The sequence below is a fragment of the Typopeltis vanoorti genome, chromosome 4 (assembly GCF_054136105.1).
Source record: "Typopeltis vanoorti isolate ZY-2024b chromosome 4, IOZ_Tvanoo_1.0, whole genome shotgun sequence".
NCBI lineage: Eukaryota > Metazoa > Arthropoda > Arachnida > Uropygi > Thelyphonidae > Typopeltis > Typopeltis vanoorti.
The window spans coordinates 64113684-64135843 of record NC_143552.1 but is presented as its reverse complement, the minus strand read 5'-3'; the positions used below and the strand labels follow the sequence as shown (position 1 = coordinate 64135843).

Sequence of the window (22160 nt, the reverse complement as noted above, 5' to 3'; positions counted from 1 at the left end):
TTGTACAACAGTTGTAGACCCTCGCAAAGCCCTGGATATGGATTGTACACAGGAAACAAGATGACCTGTAAAGAGCTCAAAGGGCCCGTAAAAAATCTTACACTTTTGATAGCAATTTTCTTTTATATGCACAAGCTGAACTGTATGCAACTCTGCTGTATAATACTGCAATGAACCGAAATATCATTGGATATGATAAAGTCAGGAAATACAGCAGCACAATCAATGGTGGTCTCAGATCTTGACTCATCAGTATAGATGAGTAGGAAATCAGAATGTTCTGTTCTGTGCATTAAATAACTGCAGGTAGATGGATGGATGATGGATTGTGACACTTCCTCAGTTGGTACAGGGAAGAGTTGCAGAGTGGTGAAGGTAATGTTGTCAACATTCATAAATGTTTGCATAATTGCTTTAACATGCATACCAAAGGGATGTATGGTAGTCTGATGTGTGATATTGAGTCTCCCAACAAAGAGAAAAGATACTAGTCCACATAGGATGCTGCTCTGGAAGAAGTTTTCCTTTTAGGGTAGGGTTAAGAGACAACTATTTCCATCTACGGTTCATTTGCTTCAGCATAAAGATTGAGCAGCATTGCAGTAATCCAGAATTGAACATATAAGTGCAGATTCAATGCATCTCTTAGTTGATGAATGTGTGCAAGGAATGTAAGCTTTCTGTCAAAGATGAGTGCAAAGAACTTGGCTTCTGTTATTACTAGGATAATACTTTGTCGCATTCTTAACCCAGGATCTGGATAAAGAATGCATTTTCAGCAGAAGTGTACAAAGGCACTTTTTTCTGCTGAAAACCTGAATCCTTTATTAAGAGCACATGGAGAAACACAATCAATTGCTTGCTGAAGTTGTCTTTCAATTACCTTCATGTTAAAAGAGTGACAGTAAATTGTGAAGTCATCAACATATAGCATTGCATACATTGGGAGGAAGCTGTTCAGTGACTGAGTTAACTTCAGACTGCAAAGCGTGTCACACTTGGACATTCTTAATAAATACAGGAAGGTACCCTCCGAGACCTAGGTTATAGAGGTCTATTAATATGCCATATCTTCAGGCTGTGTCATAAGCTTTTTCCATATCAAAGAACACTGAAACCAGATGTTCCTGTTTCAGAATTGCATCTCATATGTATTTCTAAATGGACTAAATGGTTTAATATTGAACAATGTCTACAGAAGCCACGTTGTGTATTGAAGAGAAGATCACTGCTTTCTAAATGCCAGAGAAGTCTGGTATTAAACATTTTACTCCAATATCTTACTTTTTTTTTTTTTTTTTCAGCCTGTAACTTTTCCCCACTGCTGGGGTAAGGGCCTCTCCCATTGCAGGAGGGTTGGGTCTACTTCTCCCATGGTGACCCACTCTATCTTGGGAGAGTGTTTATTCACTTGTATGAATGAATGCATGAAGGTAGAAGATAATCACAAACCAAACATCCATGCCAAGGCAGGATTCGAACCCACAGCCTCTAGGCTGAAAAGCGAATACACTAACCACTTAGCCAACATCAGAGAGAGAGAGAGAGAGAGAGAGAGAGATAGTTGCTTTCTAAATACCAGAGAAGTCTGGCATTAAATATTTTCTCCACATCATACAAAGATAGCTTTTCTTTAGTGTTACATGGAGATCAGAATTCATTTTAGACAAAAACACACTTCTGTTTCTAGATACACTTGAGGTCTTCCTTCGCTGTTTACCAGAAACCTACTCATACTAGCCAATATATACACATAAACTCCTACCACCACCCAACACAAAAACTAGGTGTCATTAACACACTAAAAAACAGGGCTTTGAAGATATGCTCCAATGAACAAAACCTTAAAGATGAATTAAAAGTTATCAGCAATATCTTACTAAAAAATGACTACAGCCAAAATACTATCAACAAAATTCTTCACAGGACCTTGCTTAAAAACAAAAATAAAGTAGACTACAATAAAACTGTAATTATTCCATACATTAAAGAGATATCAGATAAAATAAACAGAATACTACAGATATACAACCTTAAAGTCACCTTTAAACCTCCTACAAAATTAAAGAACTTGATCAACTCATCAAAGGATCCACTTCCACTGCTGGCCTACCATGGAGTATACCATATTCATTGCATCTGTAATTTGCCCTATATAGGGGAAACAAGAATGCACAATTCCTATCAGAAAAAATGATAGGAATTTAATTCCTATCGAATTAAATTCCTTTTCCAGAACTGACTGGTAAAGCACCTACTGTTTACACATACCAAAACATCGTATGAACGTAAATTTAAGGAGGCCTGTGAAATTCTTATCAACCATCCTAATCTTAACAATAATGATGGTCTAAAAATGCCAAGAATATGAAGGCACATATTCTCCCCAAGAGTTAATTATAAACAGGACTACAGGTAATCCAGGATCTTAAATCTAATATAATAACAAATTAGGACATCATTTTTGCTGTAATAAAACTATCTCTAAAAAAATTTTTTTTTCTCTGATGTTGTCTTAAATAGAATATAGCTTTGATGTAGTTATTTTATTTCATTTATCTAACAGATAAGCTTAGGCATTGATGGTTATTCATGACTTATTTTTTTCACGGTATTAACAACACCACAAACACTTTTATCAACAAAGATGTTTTATTAACGCTAATATTTCGCTGATTTTCAACTCAGCATCATCAGAGCACAACACACATGTAAACGCGACAATGAGTGAGTGAAACAATATAATTGCAAAAGACAAAAGATCTAAAGTCCTATTTTTGGCGCCCTCTAACGAGAAAAAAAAAACAGCAGTTATCCAGGAGTTTTTCTTAGGATAACCGTCTCCCAAATTTTTGGCAAATTAATGCAACCATATTTGTTAAGGTTGGGAGAATTCTTCAAAGCCATTGCTGACTCAAAAAATAATCTTTCAGATTATTTTTTGAGTCAGCAATGGCTTTGAGGCAATATGCCACGTAAGCAAATAACTGCCCTAAAAAAGTTATATAATAATAAAAATATTATTATTACAAAAGCCGATAAAGGAAATGCAACAGTTATCATGAATAAAGAAGAATATAACAGAAAAATGCAAGATCTCATATGACAGTTCCACATATCAAATTATACATCGAGACCCTACGATGTCGCAAAAGAAAAAAGTCTGAAAATTACTGAAAAAAGTGACATCATGGCCCAAAGAAATCATCAGGAAAATAAAACCAATTCATGTTAAACCACCCCGTATTTATGGATTACCAAAAATCCACAAAACTAATATTCCCCTTCGCCCCATAGTTGATAGCATAGATAGTCCCACATATAAACTGGCTCGGCATTTAGTTAAGTCGCTTGCCCCTCTTACTGGCGACTCCTCTACTTTTGTAAAAAATTCAATCCATTTCAAAACACTGGTTAAAAATCTAATCCTAAAAAATTCAGACATAATGGTTAGTTTCGATGTCACCTCCCTATTTACCAATGTACCACTTATAGACACTCTTGATTTAATCAAGTCTAAATTTCCCCCAGATATTTTTGAATTATTTCAATTTACCATGAATGCAGGTTACTTTACATGGGGGGGGAATTCTACAAACAGATTAATGGTACTGCTATGAGTCCCCCCCCCCCCCCGTTAGCAAATTTTTACCATGGAACACTTTGAAAACAAAGTACTTACCACAGCTACATACAAGCCACAAGTGTGGTTGCGCTATGTAGATGATGTGTTTGCCATCTGGCCACATGGACAAGACACTCTGGATGCTTTTGTCACCTACCTAAACAGCCAACACCCCAAAATTCACTTCACAGTAGAAAAAGAATCAAATAACTGTTTACCATTTCTTGACACATTAGTCACCTGCCTTTCAGATGGATCACTATCTTTTTCTATTTACAGAAAGCCCACACACACAGGAAGACACCTACATAAACAATCACATCATCATCCAGTCCAACAGTACGGCATTTTAAAAACACTTACACACAGAGCCATTTGTTCTAACGATACAGCTCTGACCACTGAACTCCACTACCTGCGCCATACGTTCTTAGCCAACGGCTACAATCCCTACAAAATAGATAAAATACTACATAGGCCCATTACTCGGCCCTCCCCTAATACACAAGAATACAACATGACCATTTCTATTCCCTATATCAGAGGTACATCGGAAAAGATAGCCAAAGTATTGTTGAAACATGGCCTTCGCACCACCTTCAAACCTCATGTCAAGCTGGCAACGCTGATCCGCTCGCCAAAGGATAAACTTCACCCTTTAGCACACCCAGGAGTGTATGAAGTTCCATGTGACTGTGACTTGGCCTATTATGGGCAAACAGGAAGATCAGTGAACATCTGCCTGGAAGAACATGAAAGATACATTCGCTACTATTACTATGGCAAGTCGGGACTGGCAGACCATGCTTTGGACACTCCTTCACACAGGATTAGATGGAGGAAAACGAATGTGCTATTTAGGAGTCGTTATAGATCTGAAAGATTATTTTTTGAGTCAGCAATGGCTTTGAAGAATTCTCCCAACCTTAACAAATATGGTTGCATTAATTTGCCAAAAATTTGGGAGACGGTTATCCTAAGAAAAACTCCTGGATAACTGCTGTTTTTTTTTTCTCGTTAGAGGGCGCCAAAAATAGGACTTTAGATCTTTTGTCTTTTGCAATTATATTGTTTCACTCACTCACTGTCGCGTTTACATGTTTATTTCATTTATTTATTTTAATTTAATTGTATTTTCTAGAGGTGAAAATAAAATTAAATATGACGTCTGCATTACTTCAAACTTGGTGTCACCTCTGGGTCTAGCTCCCACTCTCAGAGACCCCAATAAAGGTCGAAACTGGTGTCTGGGTAGTGACCCTTCCCATAATGCATAGCATTATATATGTTCATAATCATAAGGATATGTGCTTTGCATTATGAGATACTAAGGCAAGTGATGTGAAGTCATTAGCCGCTATACATGAGTTGCCCAGTCCTGAAAATATTTTAGGTGCAAACGTTTGCTTACACATGGATAAAGGATTAAACTAAAAATATAATTTCTTGGCATCTTTATTTTATAGTATAACCAAGTGGAAAAACTTCGAACATCCATTATGTCCCAAGTTATACAAACAGTGTGTTTTACATCTGCCTTTCATATTTTAAGAATTTATCCCACACAGTTTTCGCACTGGTTGTTTCATTAATCGATGATCTAAATTGATACAAGTTTTTCACTCTAACTTCTCACATAGTATGCTTTGGCCAGATGCACATTTAAATGCTATCGGATTTGAAGTGGTAGGGAATCTATGCTCTGTCTCAATCTTTTTTGGCTGCTTGGCACTCTGGGTTCCAACAAGGATTTAGATGGAGTGGAAATTAAGATGATGTTTTTGGAATTGTATGTGTGTTGTGTCCATTAAAGTCCCCACAAGAAATATGGGCTGAGGCAGTTGCTGTATAAGATTATCTAGTTTATTCTCATTTAACTCATAATCCAGGTAAATAAATGGAACATACTGTAGCAAGAAATCCCAGATAATGCAAATTGCTATTGTTTCCAGGGCAGTATTAAGTTGGACATGTTGGAAAGGAGTATGACTACCCACCAGGATAGCTACTTGACAATGAGCAAGACCATCTCCAGTTTTGCCCTTTCAAAACAAAAGTGAAATTGGGTCCTCACTGGGTTTTAAATAATGCTACTGCAGATAATATCAAGGCTCTGCAGAAACAGAGCCTTGATATTATAAACATTTTGCCAAAAATCACAATAGTTCCAATGTAAAAATTTCTGTTTTGGCTTTGTATACTTCTGATTTCTGAGATGCCAAGGGCTTACCTTTGTCTATTGATTTAGGGGAAATATGAACAGCCAATGATCATCTCTTCCTCTGGAAAAAAGTTTAATACATCATATGATGTAATTGAGACCATAGGTCATGTGACTGATGTGCTCCAAAGAGGAGCACTCATGCTCATAAATTTCGAGTATGGTGAAATAGGCATACAAGCATGAATTGCTGTTGCCATCTTCTTAGCTGTCACCTTCTCAGTGTAAGAGGATTTCAAGACAGGAGGTGGTAGCTAGTTTCTTCTTTGCATCCTGTTATGATATATTTTAAGAGAATGTTTGTTTGTTCTGTTTTTGCTTTTTGAATTTCTTTGTGATCCTTCCACCTGTGACATGAAAGGAGTAGGTGGGATGATCTACCCACATATAGTTTTCTTTGCAGAGCAGAATTTATTATCATGCTTATTTATCATCATAGTAGAGCCACCATATGCAGTTTAAGTCTTCCCATATTTCTGAGAGTTAAAGCATTTTAGTGGATTATGGATGTAGAGTTTAATGGGACAGTTGGAGGTACCCTTCTTTTCCAGATGTTAGAGGTTTAGGTGTATCAAAAGTAAGGATGATATTCCTGGTTGGAACCAGGTGACCATCCCTATATATCAAGCTGGCCTTTAAGCTCTAAGCATATCTCCTCATCTGGAACATCAAAGAGAGCCCATTCTGACATAACTCCTCTAGAAGTTCAGTGTTTATGAAATGTTACTGTAATTGGTATTGCTTTCAGTAATTTTTCTGTGTGTGTTGCTGACTTGATATTTCCACAAGGATATCATCAGAATGGAGATCTGTTTTAGGAGATCTGGCAGTCCTTCTAAACCCTTTTGAATGAAGAAGAGTGACATTTTACCTATTGGCTTTTCACATTATGAATGATGAGAAACATTGATACATTTATACTGGTGTCATATATCTTTTGTTTCTTACTTCTTTCATCAAATGATGCATCTATGGTTTCAGTACGTGGTGGAAACCTGGTGAGGGTCCCTGAAAAATTTGAGAATGAAAAATTCATGCTCAAGGGATTTTTTTTGCTCAGCATCAGAGTTCCCCACCTATCACAGAGCGACACATGAATTCCCACCACTCTCCAGCAAGCAATGACTGCACGTGAGAGTGGAATGCCAGAGCTACTCAAGAGACTATAGCAGCACTACAGCAAACCTTGGACTCTGTGCCTAGGCCAGAAGCCTTACTGCAACACCACTGACCCTTGCAGGAGAGCCCACTGGCTGACTAATCCAGGCTGGGCCATCCAGGACCGAAACCCACCTTGCTGAAACAGATGGGTCACACATCAAAGAAAACATGGCAGCAAGGCATTGAATCCCAGTGATAGTAGTCTGGAAGACAAGATAAAGACTAAGGATAAATAAAGCAAACAGTATAGGAAGGGGAAAAAAAACAGAAAAAGAGGTAGAACTAAAAAAAGGCTATTACAATGAGAAGTCCTCTCATTCATGGACAGGTGCCTCATGAGGAGAAAGAAATGACAAGGCTGCATGCACCAAAAGATAGTAATCTCATAACAATATCCTTGTCTTTGATCATATTGTGTCCTATCAACACATTAAATGTTAGAATTAGGTCAGTAATCTCTGAAATGAAATAAGCTCTAAGACAAAGAAAGCTTCTGAAACCTCTTTTACATGAATATTTTGTTCTTTTTGGATTACAGAAAACCCCATTTTGTCTATAAACAAAATAATCCACTAAAACAGTCATGTTCTAACAACAACAACCATATATATCCTGTCTTCATTCTGTTGCATTATTTGACTAGGAGAGTGTGATCAAGAGAATCAAAACCAGAGAGTTGAATTTATTTTAAATAATAAATACAAAAATGTTTAATTATGGTAACTTATTTTAAAGCTTTTTAAAAGAAAATCTTAATTAACATCATAATCATCTTATAATCACTTAATACCTGCACAATTCTTCCTAATCTTCTGGCTTTGCTCTTATTTCCTGCTGCTACAGCCTCATTCATTGTGGTTTGAAACTTTTCATACCGCTGTTGCAAAGCTTCCAGAAGTGATACTGGAGGAGGTGGTGCATTAAATAAACTTGAATCTTCAGGTTCTGAACACACACACAGAGAGAGAGAGAGAGAGAGAGACAAGTTAAAGATATGAATATTTTTTAAATTAAAATGGGGGGGTTACAAATAATTATTGTAAAAAACCTGGTTTAAATAATTTGCATAATCTCTTAGCAAAGTGAAGAGTGAAAAGTGTTTTAGGTTAAATTTTATTTCAGGAACCACTAATGCTTAAATAAAGATGTGAAGGAAAAAATTCAGTGTACATGGAAATAAAGTCTTACATACACCTAATGGAATTCCATATTTACAGGTTTTATGCATAATCACCATAACCATGTTAAATACAGGAATAACTTTTTTGTTTTTCTGTATTTCACAATCAACAGGACTTATGACTGTTTTCTGCAGTTGCATAAATAACACATTTACCAATGTAGGAACAAGCTATAACATGGATTACTAACTGAAAATTAAAGTCCACATGAAACAATGCAGATCATTCATAAGTGTCTGTCCCTCTAATGTATGAATCAACTGTCAGAATCATTTATTAAACATGACTAGCTGACAATTAAATCAATCACATTTAATAATTTATACTGTTAAACACTATTAGTAAAAAAAAAAAATTATTTTTAAATATTTGTCTGCAAAGAACTAATTAATGATCAATTATCAGATGGTATACCCTGCACTACCCGGATTTTTAATGATTCAATTAGTTGCTGTTTGTTAAGAAGAAGAAACATTTAATCTCACTAGTTTCAAAGAACTCATTATTTTTTTCTCTAATCAAAAATGACCATTTTGATTGGTCAAAATGGTCATTTTTGACCAATCAACTAAACTTTGTAACCCACACTCCTTCATCCTATCCTCATAGGAAGCAATGCACAGATCAGTTACCATCTTGGTTGCTCACTTCTGAATCCTCTCTATCATATCCTCATCTCTAAGAATGATCACATCTAGCATGGTAGCCAGATTTGCTATGTCAAAATCATCTAAAGAGGGAAAATAATCTGCTTATTTCTACCTATCAGCGTGTTGTCCATCCTTTTAACTATTCTGTCGCTTTTGCAATATGCCCTCAGAACTTCAATTCCGTGTCCACCATTACTAATAAAAATCCTTAACCTTTCCAGTTCCAACAATGTAATGCACAACTTGTTACCTTATCATCCCAAAGTACATAACCTTAGATTTTGCAACACTGAACACTGCCATTTTGCAAACATTGACAGTCTACTGATATCATCCTGTCTCTATATTACCTTCCCCAGTTTAGTCATCAGCAAACAGTTGGAAATTCGCTTCATTTCATACTTGACACCATTAATGCACAAATTAAACAACAGCAATCCAAATGCAGAGCTCTGTTTCATATTATTGGTCACCTGTCGATTACATGAAATACTCGTGTCAATCAGCTCTCCTTAACCATATCACCAATTTATGCAATTATCTAAAAAAAAAAAAACCTGTTACTTTACTGTACAAAATTAAGTAAATTGCAAAGAAAAGATTTCCACTTCACAAAACTGTGCTGTTTCCCCACACAGAATCATATTTTTATCCATCCATTTCTGAATTCTGCCCTTCATCAATTTTTCCAATACTTTAACTAGCATTCCTAAGATATTAATTTAACTATAATTTGTTACCTCTGTATGAGATTACTGCTTTCATATAACAGAACTGTCTTTCCCATCTTTGCACTCCTTGAGACCCTGAAAGAGAGCTGAGACTGAAAATAAGCAGATTGGTCAAAGGCACTGCCTATTATCTTGCATTCTTTTGACAAACATGCCAACATGCTAATCAGTCCCATGGCAGTAATCACAGTGAGAATTTGTAAAATTCTATGCATCTTCATCTATATCTTATTCTCTCATTGGTTCCTGTCATATCTGTCACTATAATACCATATCAGAATAATACAGTAACAAAATGATCACTCTTAATTCAACTATTCCTTCTGTTTCTGTCACCTCTCTGCACATCACCATTCATTAAAACAATCCTTCCATTATCATTCCTTCCTTTCAACTCACCAAGTAGTACTTTGGAATTTTTTTTGGTCTGCTTGGTTAATTTCTTCTCATAATATGGTTTTACGTCTATCATGTTGCTCACTTCTCCAGTTTAGTCATCTCTACCCGTTAGTATGGCTAACCCAATGACTAAGGTCGCCACTTTAAGGCTTACAATAAGCCATGTAAGAGATTTAATGGAATATTAACAGTACTGAAAAAGGATTAAAACTAATTTTAATACTTCCAATATTTCATCTCCATCACAGAGACATCTTCGGGGATTACAAAAACTTTTTGTAACAACACACACACACAAATACAATACAAAGTGAAACTAAAGTCCTATCTACGGTTGCATTAAACTTTCCAAATTTTGGGAAGTTTAATGCAACCGTATTTTTTAAATTAAGTTGATTCCTGAGTGCAGATGCAGATTCAAAGAATAGTCTTTCTTTTTTGAAATTACTATGGTGGAGCATTGTAGTTTTTTTCCAGGAGATCCTGTGGGATGTATCCAAAACATGGTCTGCAAGGCCAGATTGACCATAATCGTGTTTGGTTTGCAGATGTAAGAACTGTGTTCTTCTAACCGGATGGATGCTGACCTGCTTGTTTGTCCAAAGTAGGAAAGTTTACAGGAACAAAAAATCCGGTTAGAAGAACACAGTTCTTACATCTGCAAACACGATTATGGTCAATCTGGCCTTGCAGACCATGTTTTGGATACATCCCACAGGATCTCCTGGAAAAAAACTACCATGCTCCACCATAGTAAATTCAAAAAAGAAAGACTATTCTTTGAATCTGCATCTGCACTCAGGAATCAACCTAATTTAAACAAATACAGTTGCATTAAACTTCCCAAAATTTGGGACTTTAATTATCAGAGATCCCTCTTTACATCCCCAGGCCACCTGCAAATGCCCATAAAGGGCACACCACCTAGATAGGACTTGAGTTTCACTTTGTATTGTGTTTGTGTGTGTTGTTACAAAAAGTTTTTGTAATACCCAAAGATGTCTCTGTGACGGAGACGAAATATTGGAAGTATTAAAATTAGTTTTAATCCTTTCTCAGTGCTGTTAATATTCCATTAAACTTCTAACATGAATTCTTCACAGCACTTAAGCCTCAACACACATTTACAATAAGTGGGGACAGTGGTTTCACACCTAAAGACAATCACAAACATCCATGCCTATAGTGGGATTCAAACCTGCAGCACCTGTTGGTTGGAAAGCAAGCATGCTAACCACTTAGCCAGCCAGGCCAACAGTTGTACTGCTCTTGAAAAAGTGTGTGTGTGATTTCTATCTCTCACACACACGCACCCCCCCCCACCAACCATATAGCAAATACAGTCTTGTTTTCTTGCAGAACTTCTACCCATGTTGGTTGTAGTTCTACTATCTTCAGCAATTCTCTCTTTCCTGTTTCTTCTGTCCACCCTGAAAATACAATATCCCTAATATTCTCTATCAACAAGTCTCATTAATCTCAATAATTTTTGGCCCAAGCAGAACTGCAGGCTTGATTGGCATATCCACTCTCCAACCAACAGGCTGCAGGTTTGAATCCTGATGGCCATAGATGTTTGTCACTGTCTTTAGGTTGGAAATTAACTTACCTGCCTGGTGCAAATCCACAGCCCCTTTTACTGGAGGCCTGAGGTGGCGTGAAAAAATTTCCATGTTGGGTCTCTAGAACAGGACTTCTGCATTACATAAAAAAATAAATGAAAATGATAAAAATTAATAATAGAAAAAAAAAAATCCTTAACACAGCCACATGAGTACTATAGCCTTACAATCTTTTGTGGGTGGGAGTCAAATAAAAGACTTACCATAATTCCCAATGACTCAAGCATTAGTAGACATAATTGCACCTGTAACTACCATCAATCAGTTTTATATATATATATATATGCGTGTCCTTCCATCGATCAAATTTATGTTTCTAATCACCCCTTCTTGATTAATTCCTATCTGTAAAGCTACCATAGATGTACAATGACTACCTCATTCTACTTTTAACTTCTTCCAGTGACTCTTTTATATGTTCTCTCATTCCATACTTATTACCTTTCAAAATCAATCCAGTCATTCAGTTTCCCTCACTGTATTCTAATAGTGTAACAAATATCCTTCATCTCCAAACCTGGAAAACTAAATTTTGTCATGAAATTACCAAAAAAATACTCTTTCTTCTCACCTCCTTTATACCTTCTTTCATACTTCCTGTTTTCTGGTATATAAATTGCAGACATTTCTACAATAAAAGATGTCAAAAATATCCAAAAAATGATTTAAAAAATCCACAAAAATAGAAAAAACAAAAACATCACTCATCAACTTCATGAAGATTTGTCACCTTAAATGATACATAAATGATGTGCACATCACTTATCATCCAAACCTATTATTCTTTATAAAACCACAGCAAGTCGACCTCAAATGCAAAAATTACACTCCACACGATTCCTCAAGCACTGGACTACTGTTGTTAAACCTGTACATTAATGACACTAGAAAGAATTTAACAGTAGATATTTAATCAGAGATGCTACTGATATCCAGCACTTATAGAATGATTTCAGAACACAAGCAATTTACAGACAAAAAATACTAGTTGTGGTGGTAGTGGTGGGCAGTAGGTGGCATTGATATAGATGATTGAAAAAAATCATCTAAATGGTAGTAGAGGTTCAGTGTAGTCGTGGAGTCAGAGTTGTATAGTAGGTGTCCTCCCTTGATGAGTCTTTGGACTCCTTGGAGATGTCACAAATAATAATACTACTAATAATCTGAATGAATGAAAATGGCTATCAGTTCAATGTTAGTAAGTGACAAGTTATGTACTTCAGTGCAGTATGATTTCCAATCACATTATATTAGCAGGTTATGGTACAAAAAGCTGACGAGACTAGACATCTTCATGTGTTGGTGGATAGGAATAGTAAAATTTCATAGTAAAAACTGCAAATACAACTCGGAGCATAATTTTTTTTTATTCATGTGGGGTTCTCCCCCCCACACACATTCCTCAACCACCCCTTAAGACTAGTTGAGCCCTCTTAATGATGGATTAAGTACTATATCCTATGACTGTAGCCTGTGTGTATATGGGGCCGGTTTGCCTGCTCGTGGGATGTAAAACCCCAGATAAACTGGGGGAAAAACCCTGCTGTCCACACCCAAGACCAGCTAACTTGGCTATGGCTGAGAAAGATCCTTAAGCTCCTCACGTCATCAAAGGGAATCGAACCTAGGACACTCCTTCCCCAGGCATATGGTTGTGAAGCACATAACCACTAGACAAACCATGCAGATGGAGGATAACTGAGATGTTGAAACAAACCTTGACATTTAAGGATAAGGAGGTCATTTAGCATCTTTACAAAATCTTGTTAAGACATCACCTTGACTAATATGTGCAGATTTGATATGATATGATAAATATCTCTAAACTTATAAATAAGTGCTATAGGATATCGTATGATGAAATTTTTTGTTACATGGAAGGTGGGGAGAGAACACAGGGGGTATCTATGAAAGTTAAGTTAGTTAGCAGTTTAGAAAGTGGTAAGAGCTAGATTTTTCTCTCACAGATCAGATAGTCAGTGGAATCATTTTCTTCTTGAAATGATGAGTGAATCTAGTGTGAATGAGTTTAATGGAAGGTATGATAGCTGGATTGGGTAATGTATAACCTCCATTCATGAGTCCTTGACTCGTTAGAGGGTCTCAGATAATGATAATACTAATAATAAAATCAACAATAAAAAGACAAACTATGAAAATAAGCAAGAATACAGAAAACTTCAACTGCATTCTTCAGAGAGAACCTATAGAACAAATAAAGTACTTCAACTACTTAGGTACAGTTTTCAGTGAAGATGGAAAATTAAATATGGAAATAGACAGAATGACCAAAGCTGGTATGGTTAGATGCTAATTAAATACATCTGCACTCTTCTAGGTCTGGCTCTCACTGATAAGACCTCAATAAAGGTCAAAACTGATCTGGGTAGTGGCCCTTCCCATTATGCATAGCATTTTACATATCCGAAAGGGATGTGTGCTTTGCATTATGGAATATATATACTAAGGCAAGTTATGTGAAGCCAGTCTCTATATACAAGTAGCATCATCATCATCAAATTCCTGCCATGTGACAGTACTACATGAAAAAATTACATCATTACTAACCTCCTATCTACAATTTTCCTCCAAATCAGTCTGTTACTTGTCAGGAAGCCAACATTATCAGATCTTATATTTCTATTGTCTAAGGCACTTTGTACCGTATCAATCCACTTATATCTTGGTCTTCCTCTGGGTCGTTTTCCTGCCAACCTGGCAGAGAACACTTGTTTTGCTAATCTTTCCTCTCCCATTCTATTTAAGTGACCATACCACCTGAGATTAGCTCTGCTAACACATTCCTGGATGCTGACAATGTCAAGTTCTTTCCTAATATCCTCGTTTTTAATATGATATTGCCATTGATGCCATCTGTTCACGCCTCTAATCTTTCTCAGGACTCTCATATCTGTGGTCTCTAGTCTTTGGTCAAGTGTTTTATGTCTGACCCAGCTCTCAGATCCATAAGTTAAAACTGGTTTGAACACTGTCTTGTATACAGCTAATTTAGTGTTACGACTAATTTCTCTCTTATTCCATATGAATTTATTCAATTGACTTCCCACCATACCAGCTTTGCTGATTCTGTTGTCTATTTCTATATTTAATTTACCATCTTCAGTAAAAATTGTGCCTAAGTAGCTGAAATGTTTTACTTGTTCCACAGGTTCTCCATTCACAACACAGTTGACATTTTCAATGATTCTGCCTATTTTCATTGTCTTTGTCTTTTTATTGCTGACCTTCATACCATATCTATTACAACAGCTATTCAATTTAGTCAGAGAATCTTGCAGACTTGTAGCGGATTTATTTAGAAGTATAACATCATCCGCATAAAGCAAAGGGCTGACATTAACATCTCCAATTTTGATATCAGGGTTAATACCACTTTCCTTCATAATGTGATCCATATAGATAATGAATAACAGAGGGGATAATGTACATCCTTGTCTCACACCAGATTTAACATTAAACCATCTTCCTGTACTTCCTTCAATTCTAACTGCTGACTTACAACTCAAATAAAGACTAAGTATTGCTTGATATAATGCCCCATTGACACCATATAACTGCAGCGTTTTGAATAGCTTTTCTCTTGGCACCTTGTCATATGCCTTTTCCAAATCGACAAAACTCAAATACAGATCTTTGTTATATTCCCATGCTTTCTCGACTATTTGTCGTAAGGTGAAGATCTGATCCTGACAGCCTCTATTTGGCCTGAATCCAGCTTGTTCTTCACCAAGCTTTTCTTCCACAATTCTTCTCAACCGTTTCTCAAGTATACTTGCATAGATCTTGCCAGGAACATTCAGTAGGGAAATACCTCTGTAATTCTCACATTCAGTTTTATTTCCCTTTTTATATATGGGTAGTATGAGGGCCCTACTCCAATCATCGGGAATTCGTCCATCTGTCCAGGCTTTCTGAACTATGCAGTGCAGCCACTGTAAGACTCTTATACCACCATACTTCAGCATTTCTGGTCGAATATCATCTACTCCTGCTGCCTTTCCACATTTCAAGCCTTTGATGGCTTTTTCTACTTCAAGTATGGATATGTATTCCTGACTGCATGCCTGGTCAGTATTTTTTATAACTATGCTGTCATCACTGCTTGTTTCATTTAGCAGTTTTTCAAAGTAATTACTCCATACTTCAAGGGTATCTTTTTCTCCTGTTTTCATGTCACCTTTATCATCTCTAACTCCTTTTACAGCACTCTTTCCTCCATTCCTAAGCTTCTTCAACAACCTCCAGAATATTTTGCCACCTTCTTGATATTTATTTTCTATATTCTTGCAAAAGTCCTCCCATGACTTTTGTTTAGCTAGTTTTACACACTGTTTAGCTTTCTTGCATTTGTCTCTGTATTCTGTAAGAGTAAAAGCTGACTTATTTGCCAGGAACTTTTGATATGCTTTCTTCTTTTCCTTCACTGCCTCTTTAACTTCCTGTGTCCACCAGGGAGTTCTGATTTTTTTATCCTTGCACACAACCTCACCACATGCCTCTCTGGCAGAATCAATCAATGTTTTCTTCAGAGTTTGCCACTGAATCTCCAAGGTTTGATTCCTGTTCTCAAACTCTTTTTTTTATTTTCAATAATCTTTCTGTATTTTAGTCTACAGTTCACATCTGAGAGTTGCTCAACTTTTATTCGCTTTAAAACTTTCTTACATGTTATTCTTTTCAATATGAAATTCAATTTTATCCTGCTCAAGACTAAATAGTGATCACTTCCAATTTCAAATCCTCTGTACACTCTGGTGTCCTGCACCAGGGAGAAAACATCACTATCAACAATAACATAGTCAATGAGACTTTTCTTATTCCTAGCCTCTTCTCTCCATGTGAATTTGTGCACATTTTTATGTTGGAACATGGTGTTAGTAATAATCAGTCCATGTCCTGAGCAGAAATCCAACAGATATTTGCCATTATTATTAGCTTTGCTCTTTTCTCCAAATTTTCCCAAAATATTTTTGTTATGTCTCACAATCATTTCCTACTCTGCTATTTAGATCCCCAACAAGGACCAACTTTTCCTTTTTCATTGTGTCAGTTGCTTTTTCTAAAGCCTCAAAAAATTCCTCCACTTCTACCTTAGTAGAACCTTCTGTGGGACCATAGGCACAAATAAGTGTCATTGTCCAGTTCCCCATTCTCATATTTGCCCACATTACTCTACTTGAGACTGACTGCCATTCAAGAAGATTAGCCTCGTATTTTGTGTTGAATACTATGGCTACTCCTTCTTTTCCTTGATTGTCATTGCCTGAATATAACATTTTGTATTTATTGCTCAGAAAGATCTCACCAGTTTTGGTCTTTTTTGTTTCAGTCACCCCTATTATGTCGATCTGGTACTTATCTAATTCCTCAGCTAGCTCCATTTCTTTGCCATTCAGGCTTCTTACGTTGATAGTACCGATCTTTAACTCTGGTGATGTTGAGTTGGGGTTTGTTTTCAGATTTGTTCCAGTAGCTGACTTTTCACTGTTCGCCCTGGTTCCCTGGAGAAAACAACGGGGGCCTTGTTTAACCGGACGAAGCCCCAGCCGGCATGAAATTTTGTCATGTTGTACCATCATTTTTTATTTTGGTTTAACCAATAAGAATACAATTTGGTCGGCTAAATCCCAAATTGCCAGCCCATCCTCGTCCGTTCAGTATCAAAGTAGATACCCAACAGGGTGCACCACGAGAAGGTGAGGATTGGACATTAGGTCAGAAGCCCTGGTCGGTTCTCCGCATTCCTTTAAAGGCTATGTGGAGGTCTCCTCTCAGTTATACAGCTTTGACCCTTAAGCACCCCCTGAGCTATACAAGTAGCTCAGATGTGAATATATTTCACATGCAAAACATTGTTTTGCTTCCTTTGGTAAAGGATTAAAACTGAGTATATAATTTCTTGGCATCGTTAATGAAGAGAAAAATTAGTCAAAACACTAAACTAGCTGTATACAACAAGAAACAAGACAGTGTTCAAAACCAATTTTAACTTAGAGATCTTAAGATCTGGATTATAAATTATGCACTTGATCAAAGACTAGAGACAACATACAAGTTCTCAGAAAAAATAGGGGAGTGAACAGATTGGCAGAATCATATTAGAAATGAAGATATTAGGAAGGAACTTGATGTTGTTAGCATCCAAGAATATGTAAGTAGAGTTAAGCTAAGTTAGCATAGTCACATAAACAGAATGGGAATTGGAAGGCTAGAAAAAACAGATGTTTGATGCCAAGATGGCAGGAAAAAGACACCCAGAAGAAGACAAGATCTAGGTGGATTGATTCGGTCAGAAGCACTCTAGAAAACCAGGATATTAGATTCGATAATACTAAAGTGCTGACAAGTAATAGATTGGTTTGGATAGCAGATTCAAATGTTTAAAATGCTTAGGAGATTAGTAGCAATGTCAACTAAATCATGTTTTACTCAGAATATTCTGATATCCCTTGAGAGGGGTATCAGAATATTCTGACCAAGAAATGATGATGATTTTTCATTTCATTTCTAATATGATTCTGCCAATATGAAAATCTGATCTTGACAACCACGTTTTGGTCTGAATTCACTTGCTCCTTTTCAAGTTTCCGTTCCACAATTTTTCTTAACATTTCTCAACAAGTAAGCTTATATAAATCTTATCTGGAATACTTAAGGAAATTCCTTTTGGTTGGGAAGCCTCTTAACTCATTATTCTAATATTACTTTGGTCCCACATACTATCCAGCAAGTAGTCTGCAACAGCTTGACTCTCAAATGAGAGAGGTTATGAGGCCCATACTATTTGACATGCCTGGAAGGTAGTCACTGAGGAAAGCAGCTAAGTGGTACCCTAGAGGTCTTGTTGATTTTTCCTCCACTCTAAATTTCTGGAGGCATTAGCTGTATTTGCCAGAGTCCCCCTCCCTGTGAAAAATTGGACTACATTGTGAAATGGTGGGGTTGGTTTCAATGGGAGAAGCTGGGATTAACTAAAGCTGAGTAAGCCCTCTACATTCTTTACAGACTATGCAGATGGCCAACTGCAGTTTCTGACCCCTAATATCAAACCTTCATTTTCCTGTAGCAACAGTGCTTGGTAGGTATTCACCCAAGCACTGAATAAACAAAGACACTCCATCATGCTAGATGGAGTATTGGCTAGTTTAAAGAAGACCCATGTAATTTTTGTCAGAGAACTAGGACAAACAGTGAAAAATCAGCTATTGGAACAACCTTAAACTAGACAGAATTGAAAACTGACATAACATAAAAAGCATCAAAGAAAAAGATGTGGAGCTAGTAGAATTACAGAAACAGCACAACAACATAACTCATGTTACTGAGACAAAAAAACCATAGGTGAGATACTTGTAAATAATAACTATACGATGATTTATTCAGGCAACAATAATAACAGAAAAGAAGGAAGGAGAAGCTATGGTATTCAACACAAAATACAAAGATAAACTTCTTGAAAAGTAGGTGCTTTAAAGTAGAATTATAATAGAATTAGAGAGATGACCAGAGTAGAGGATATTGCGAAGTACTATAAAGCCTGCAAATGAAGATGAATTGGCCATATTAGTAGATTAATAGATGAAAGATGGACAAAATCAGGTAGTGAGTGGATATCAAGAACATGACAGAGGGATGATCTACAATGTTTTAACATAAGATGTTGACAATCAGTCAAGGACAAAGACAAATGGAAATTTTTGTGGAGAACTATAACCTGAAAGGAAATATTCAGTTTGCTGATGATGCAAAATTAGGTAGAGTAATAGTTAATCAAAGTGATGTGGAGAGCTTGCAGGATGATTTAAATAGGCCGTCAGTATGGGTATCAGTTTAATGTGGAGAAATGTAAAGTTATACATTTTGGAAAAAATAGATTACAAGCTATATATCATATTGATGACACTATACTTCAGGAAATAGATGAAACTAGAGATTTAAGAGTGGTGGTAGACAGAGGGTTAAAGTTTAGAGGACATATTGCTAAGGTAGCCCATAAGATTACTTGGCTATTGAAGAACACATTAACATGTGGAGATAAGGAAGTTGTTATTCCTCTTTATAAGGCCTTGATACACTCACATCTGGATTACTGTGCTCAAGTCTGGTCCCCTGGGTTTCTTCAGGATGAGGAAGTGGTGGAGAGAATTCAGAGGCAAGTGACCAAGATGGTGAGTAGCCTGTGAGATGTTTCCTATGAGGATAGATTGAGGGTGTGTGAATTGCAGAAGTAGGTTGATAGGAGAAAAAAGAGAGGATATGATAGAAACATTCAAGTTGCTTAAAGGCTTTTATATGATTGATGCAGGGAAAATATTTCAACACTTGGCTAGAGGACCAAAACAAGGGGGGGGGGGTCATTCTTGGAATGTGAATAAATGTGCGGTTAGTAGGGGTGCAAGGACTAGATTTTTTGCTTGGAGAGTTGTGAATGAGTGGAATGTGTCACCAGAGTCAGTTGTGAGTGCATTGTCTGTTAATGAGTTCAAGGAAAGGTATGATAGATTGTGTGGATAGATTGGGTCTCCTGCAATAAGTCTTCGGACTCCATGGAGGTGCCCCTATAATGATTATAATAATAATATCTAGGAAAGAAACTTGAGAAAATGCGGGAAATTTCCAAAATGGTAACATTGGACAATGAGATTTATTTGTGCTTCTGATCTCAATAATAGTACCATTGTGAAGAAATAAAGAAACTGAGTGAATGATCAGAGTGAGAAAAACAATGACAAAGGCAAAAAAAGGAACGTTGGTTCTTGTTGGAGACCTAAAAGCATAATAGGAAATGAATAAGTATTCATTTCCTAATAAGAATATAAATATTTATATATATAAATATTCTAAGAAAATTCTTAAATTAAATACATTTTAAAAATGCTAAAATAAAAATTCTAAGAAAATCTACAGAAAATAGCAGGGCAAATAATAAAAGTAATCATGTTACCCTTCAGTTTAGAATTAGAATTCATTACCTTCATTACTAACACCAAAATCCAACTTAAATATATGCATAAATCCACTTGGAGAAAACACACTTTAACCCTCAGATACATGCAAAATGTTTAATATAAATATTCTTACACAATTCAGTGTATAGTTTGGAGGTCATCAGTAGCTGTGCAATCATATGTTAAGAGTGATATTCGCACTGTTTTTTGCTGTCAGTTTGGTCTAACACGTTATGTAAAGGTTTGCGATATTTGAAAGTAAATTGTATCTGAGAAATATACTGATCTCCAAAGTCAGCATAATATGGTTTAGTTGTGTTTTTTATTATTCTTTGTTCAATTGTAACTGAAAATAAATAAACCATCATGCATTACTGAAATAGAGAGCCAAAGGCTTCTTTATCATACATGTCCTCTAGGAGATGTGCTTTACATTATGGAAAATACTAAGGAAAGTGATCTGGAGCTTACTCCACCTTTACTACAAGTTGCCCATAAGGTTGCTTATGCTTGCATCAACTGAAACTTTTAGTTTCTATATATTCGGCATGAAACTCTTGTAATTTCTATATTCGGCTATGAAATAATGTTGGATTCAATATCCACTTAATTTGTACCTTCAAGTATTATATTTGCAGTGTTTTTTCTTTATGTTTTATTGCATTTTAGTGCATACTAGTAATGAATGTATCTCTCAGATATACCGTGACCTATGCTGCAATTTTTACCGCTGCGAGCTCCCAAGTGTTAAATAAGAAAAATCTTACTGATTATGCTATTAATAATAGTAATATCTTCATAATGCACACATATAAGAGAGGATATGAAATAGAAATTGCTGCATTTAGTTATGAGCAGCATAAAAATAAGTATCACAATGAAAATAAATGTGCACTTGACCATAAATACTTTGAGTTCTTGCAGTATCCATCCTTGAAAGAAAAAAATAAAACTGAATGCAAGAATTACAGAGGATTAATTAGTGAACTTATCTGAGCAACCAGTACTCTACTAGTTTCAAATTCTGTCAAGGTGAGTGAGGGAGATCTGTTTTTTATGACCAGAAATCAAATCATTCATATTACCTCTTAACACATTTGTACCAGGCAGGAACTGTACGTGCATAAACTGCTGGCGGGAACTAGCTTTAGAATATGTATGCTGCTTCTACATTGGGCAGTCACATTTTCACAAAGATTATACAGCAAGTTAGTTGCAAAAGAATAAAATAGAATTTTATTTATAAAATTAGCAACTGTGAAGTGTCTTGATGATACTGAATATCTCAAATGTAATTAGAATTGATTTCAAGTTATATATATATATGTGTGTGTTAACTATTATCTAATGACTGAACTCTAAGATTATAAGGAAACAAGTAACTTTAATATATCCACACAACTAGTTTCGTCGGGATGCCAACTTCTTCAGGTGTGATAACACAAAAGTAAATAAAAGACCGTAAAAAAATATTGCACTTCTACAACAACAGAGCATAAAAATCTGTGGTTACGTTTGAATTGGAGTCCGAGTTATAGTTCTAGTGGGAAGAGTTGAGGATTATTTCTTTTGATTCAAGGATACGACGTTCTAGTTCGTCA

At 36.1% G+C, this 22160-nt stretch overlaps 1 protein-coding gene across 3 annotated transcripts in view; it reads right to left on the bottom strand.

Annotated features, from left to right (window-relative positions):
* The window catches only part of l(2)gd1 (lethal (2) giant discs 1), a 473445-nt gene that overhangs the window by 270251 nt on the left and 181034 nt on the right, over positions 1–22160 (bottom strand). For all 3 annotated transcript variants that reach the window (XM_090391229.1, XM_090391230.1, XM_090391231.1), the window contains exon 10: positions 7798–7952. In XM_090391229.1, coding sequence (XP_090247355.1) covers positions 7798–7952 — 155 coding nt within the window. The remainder of the gene's footprint in view (positions 1–7797; positions 7953–22160) is intronic.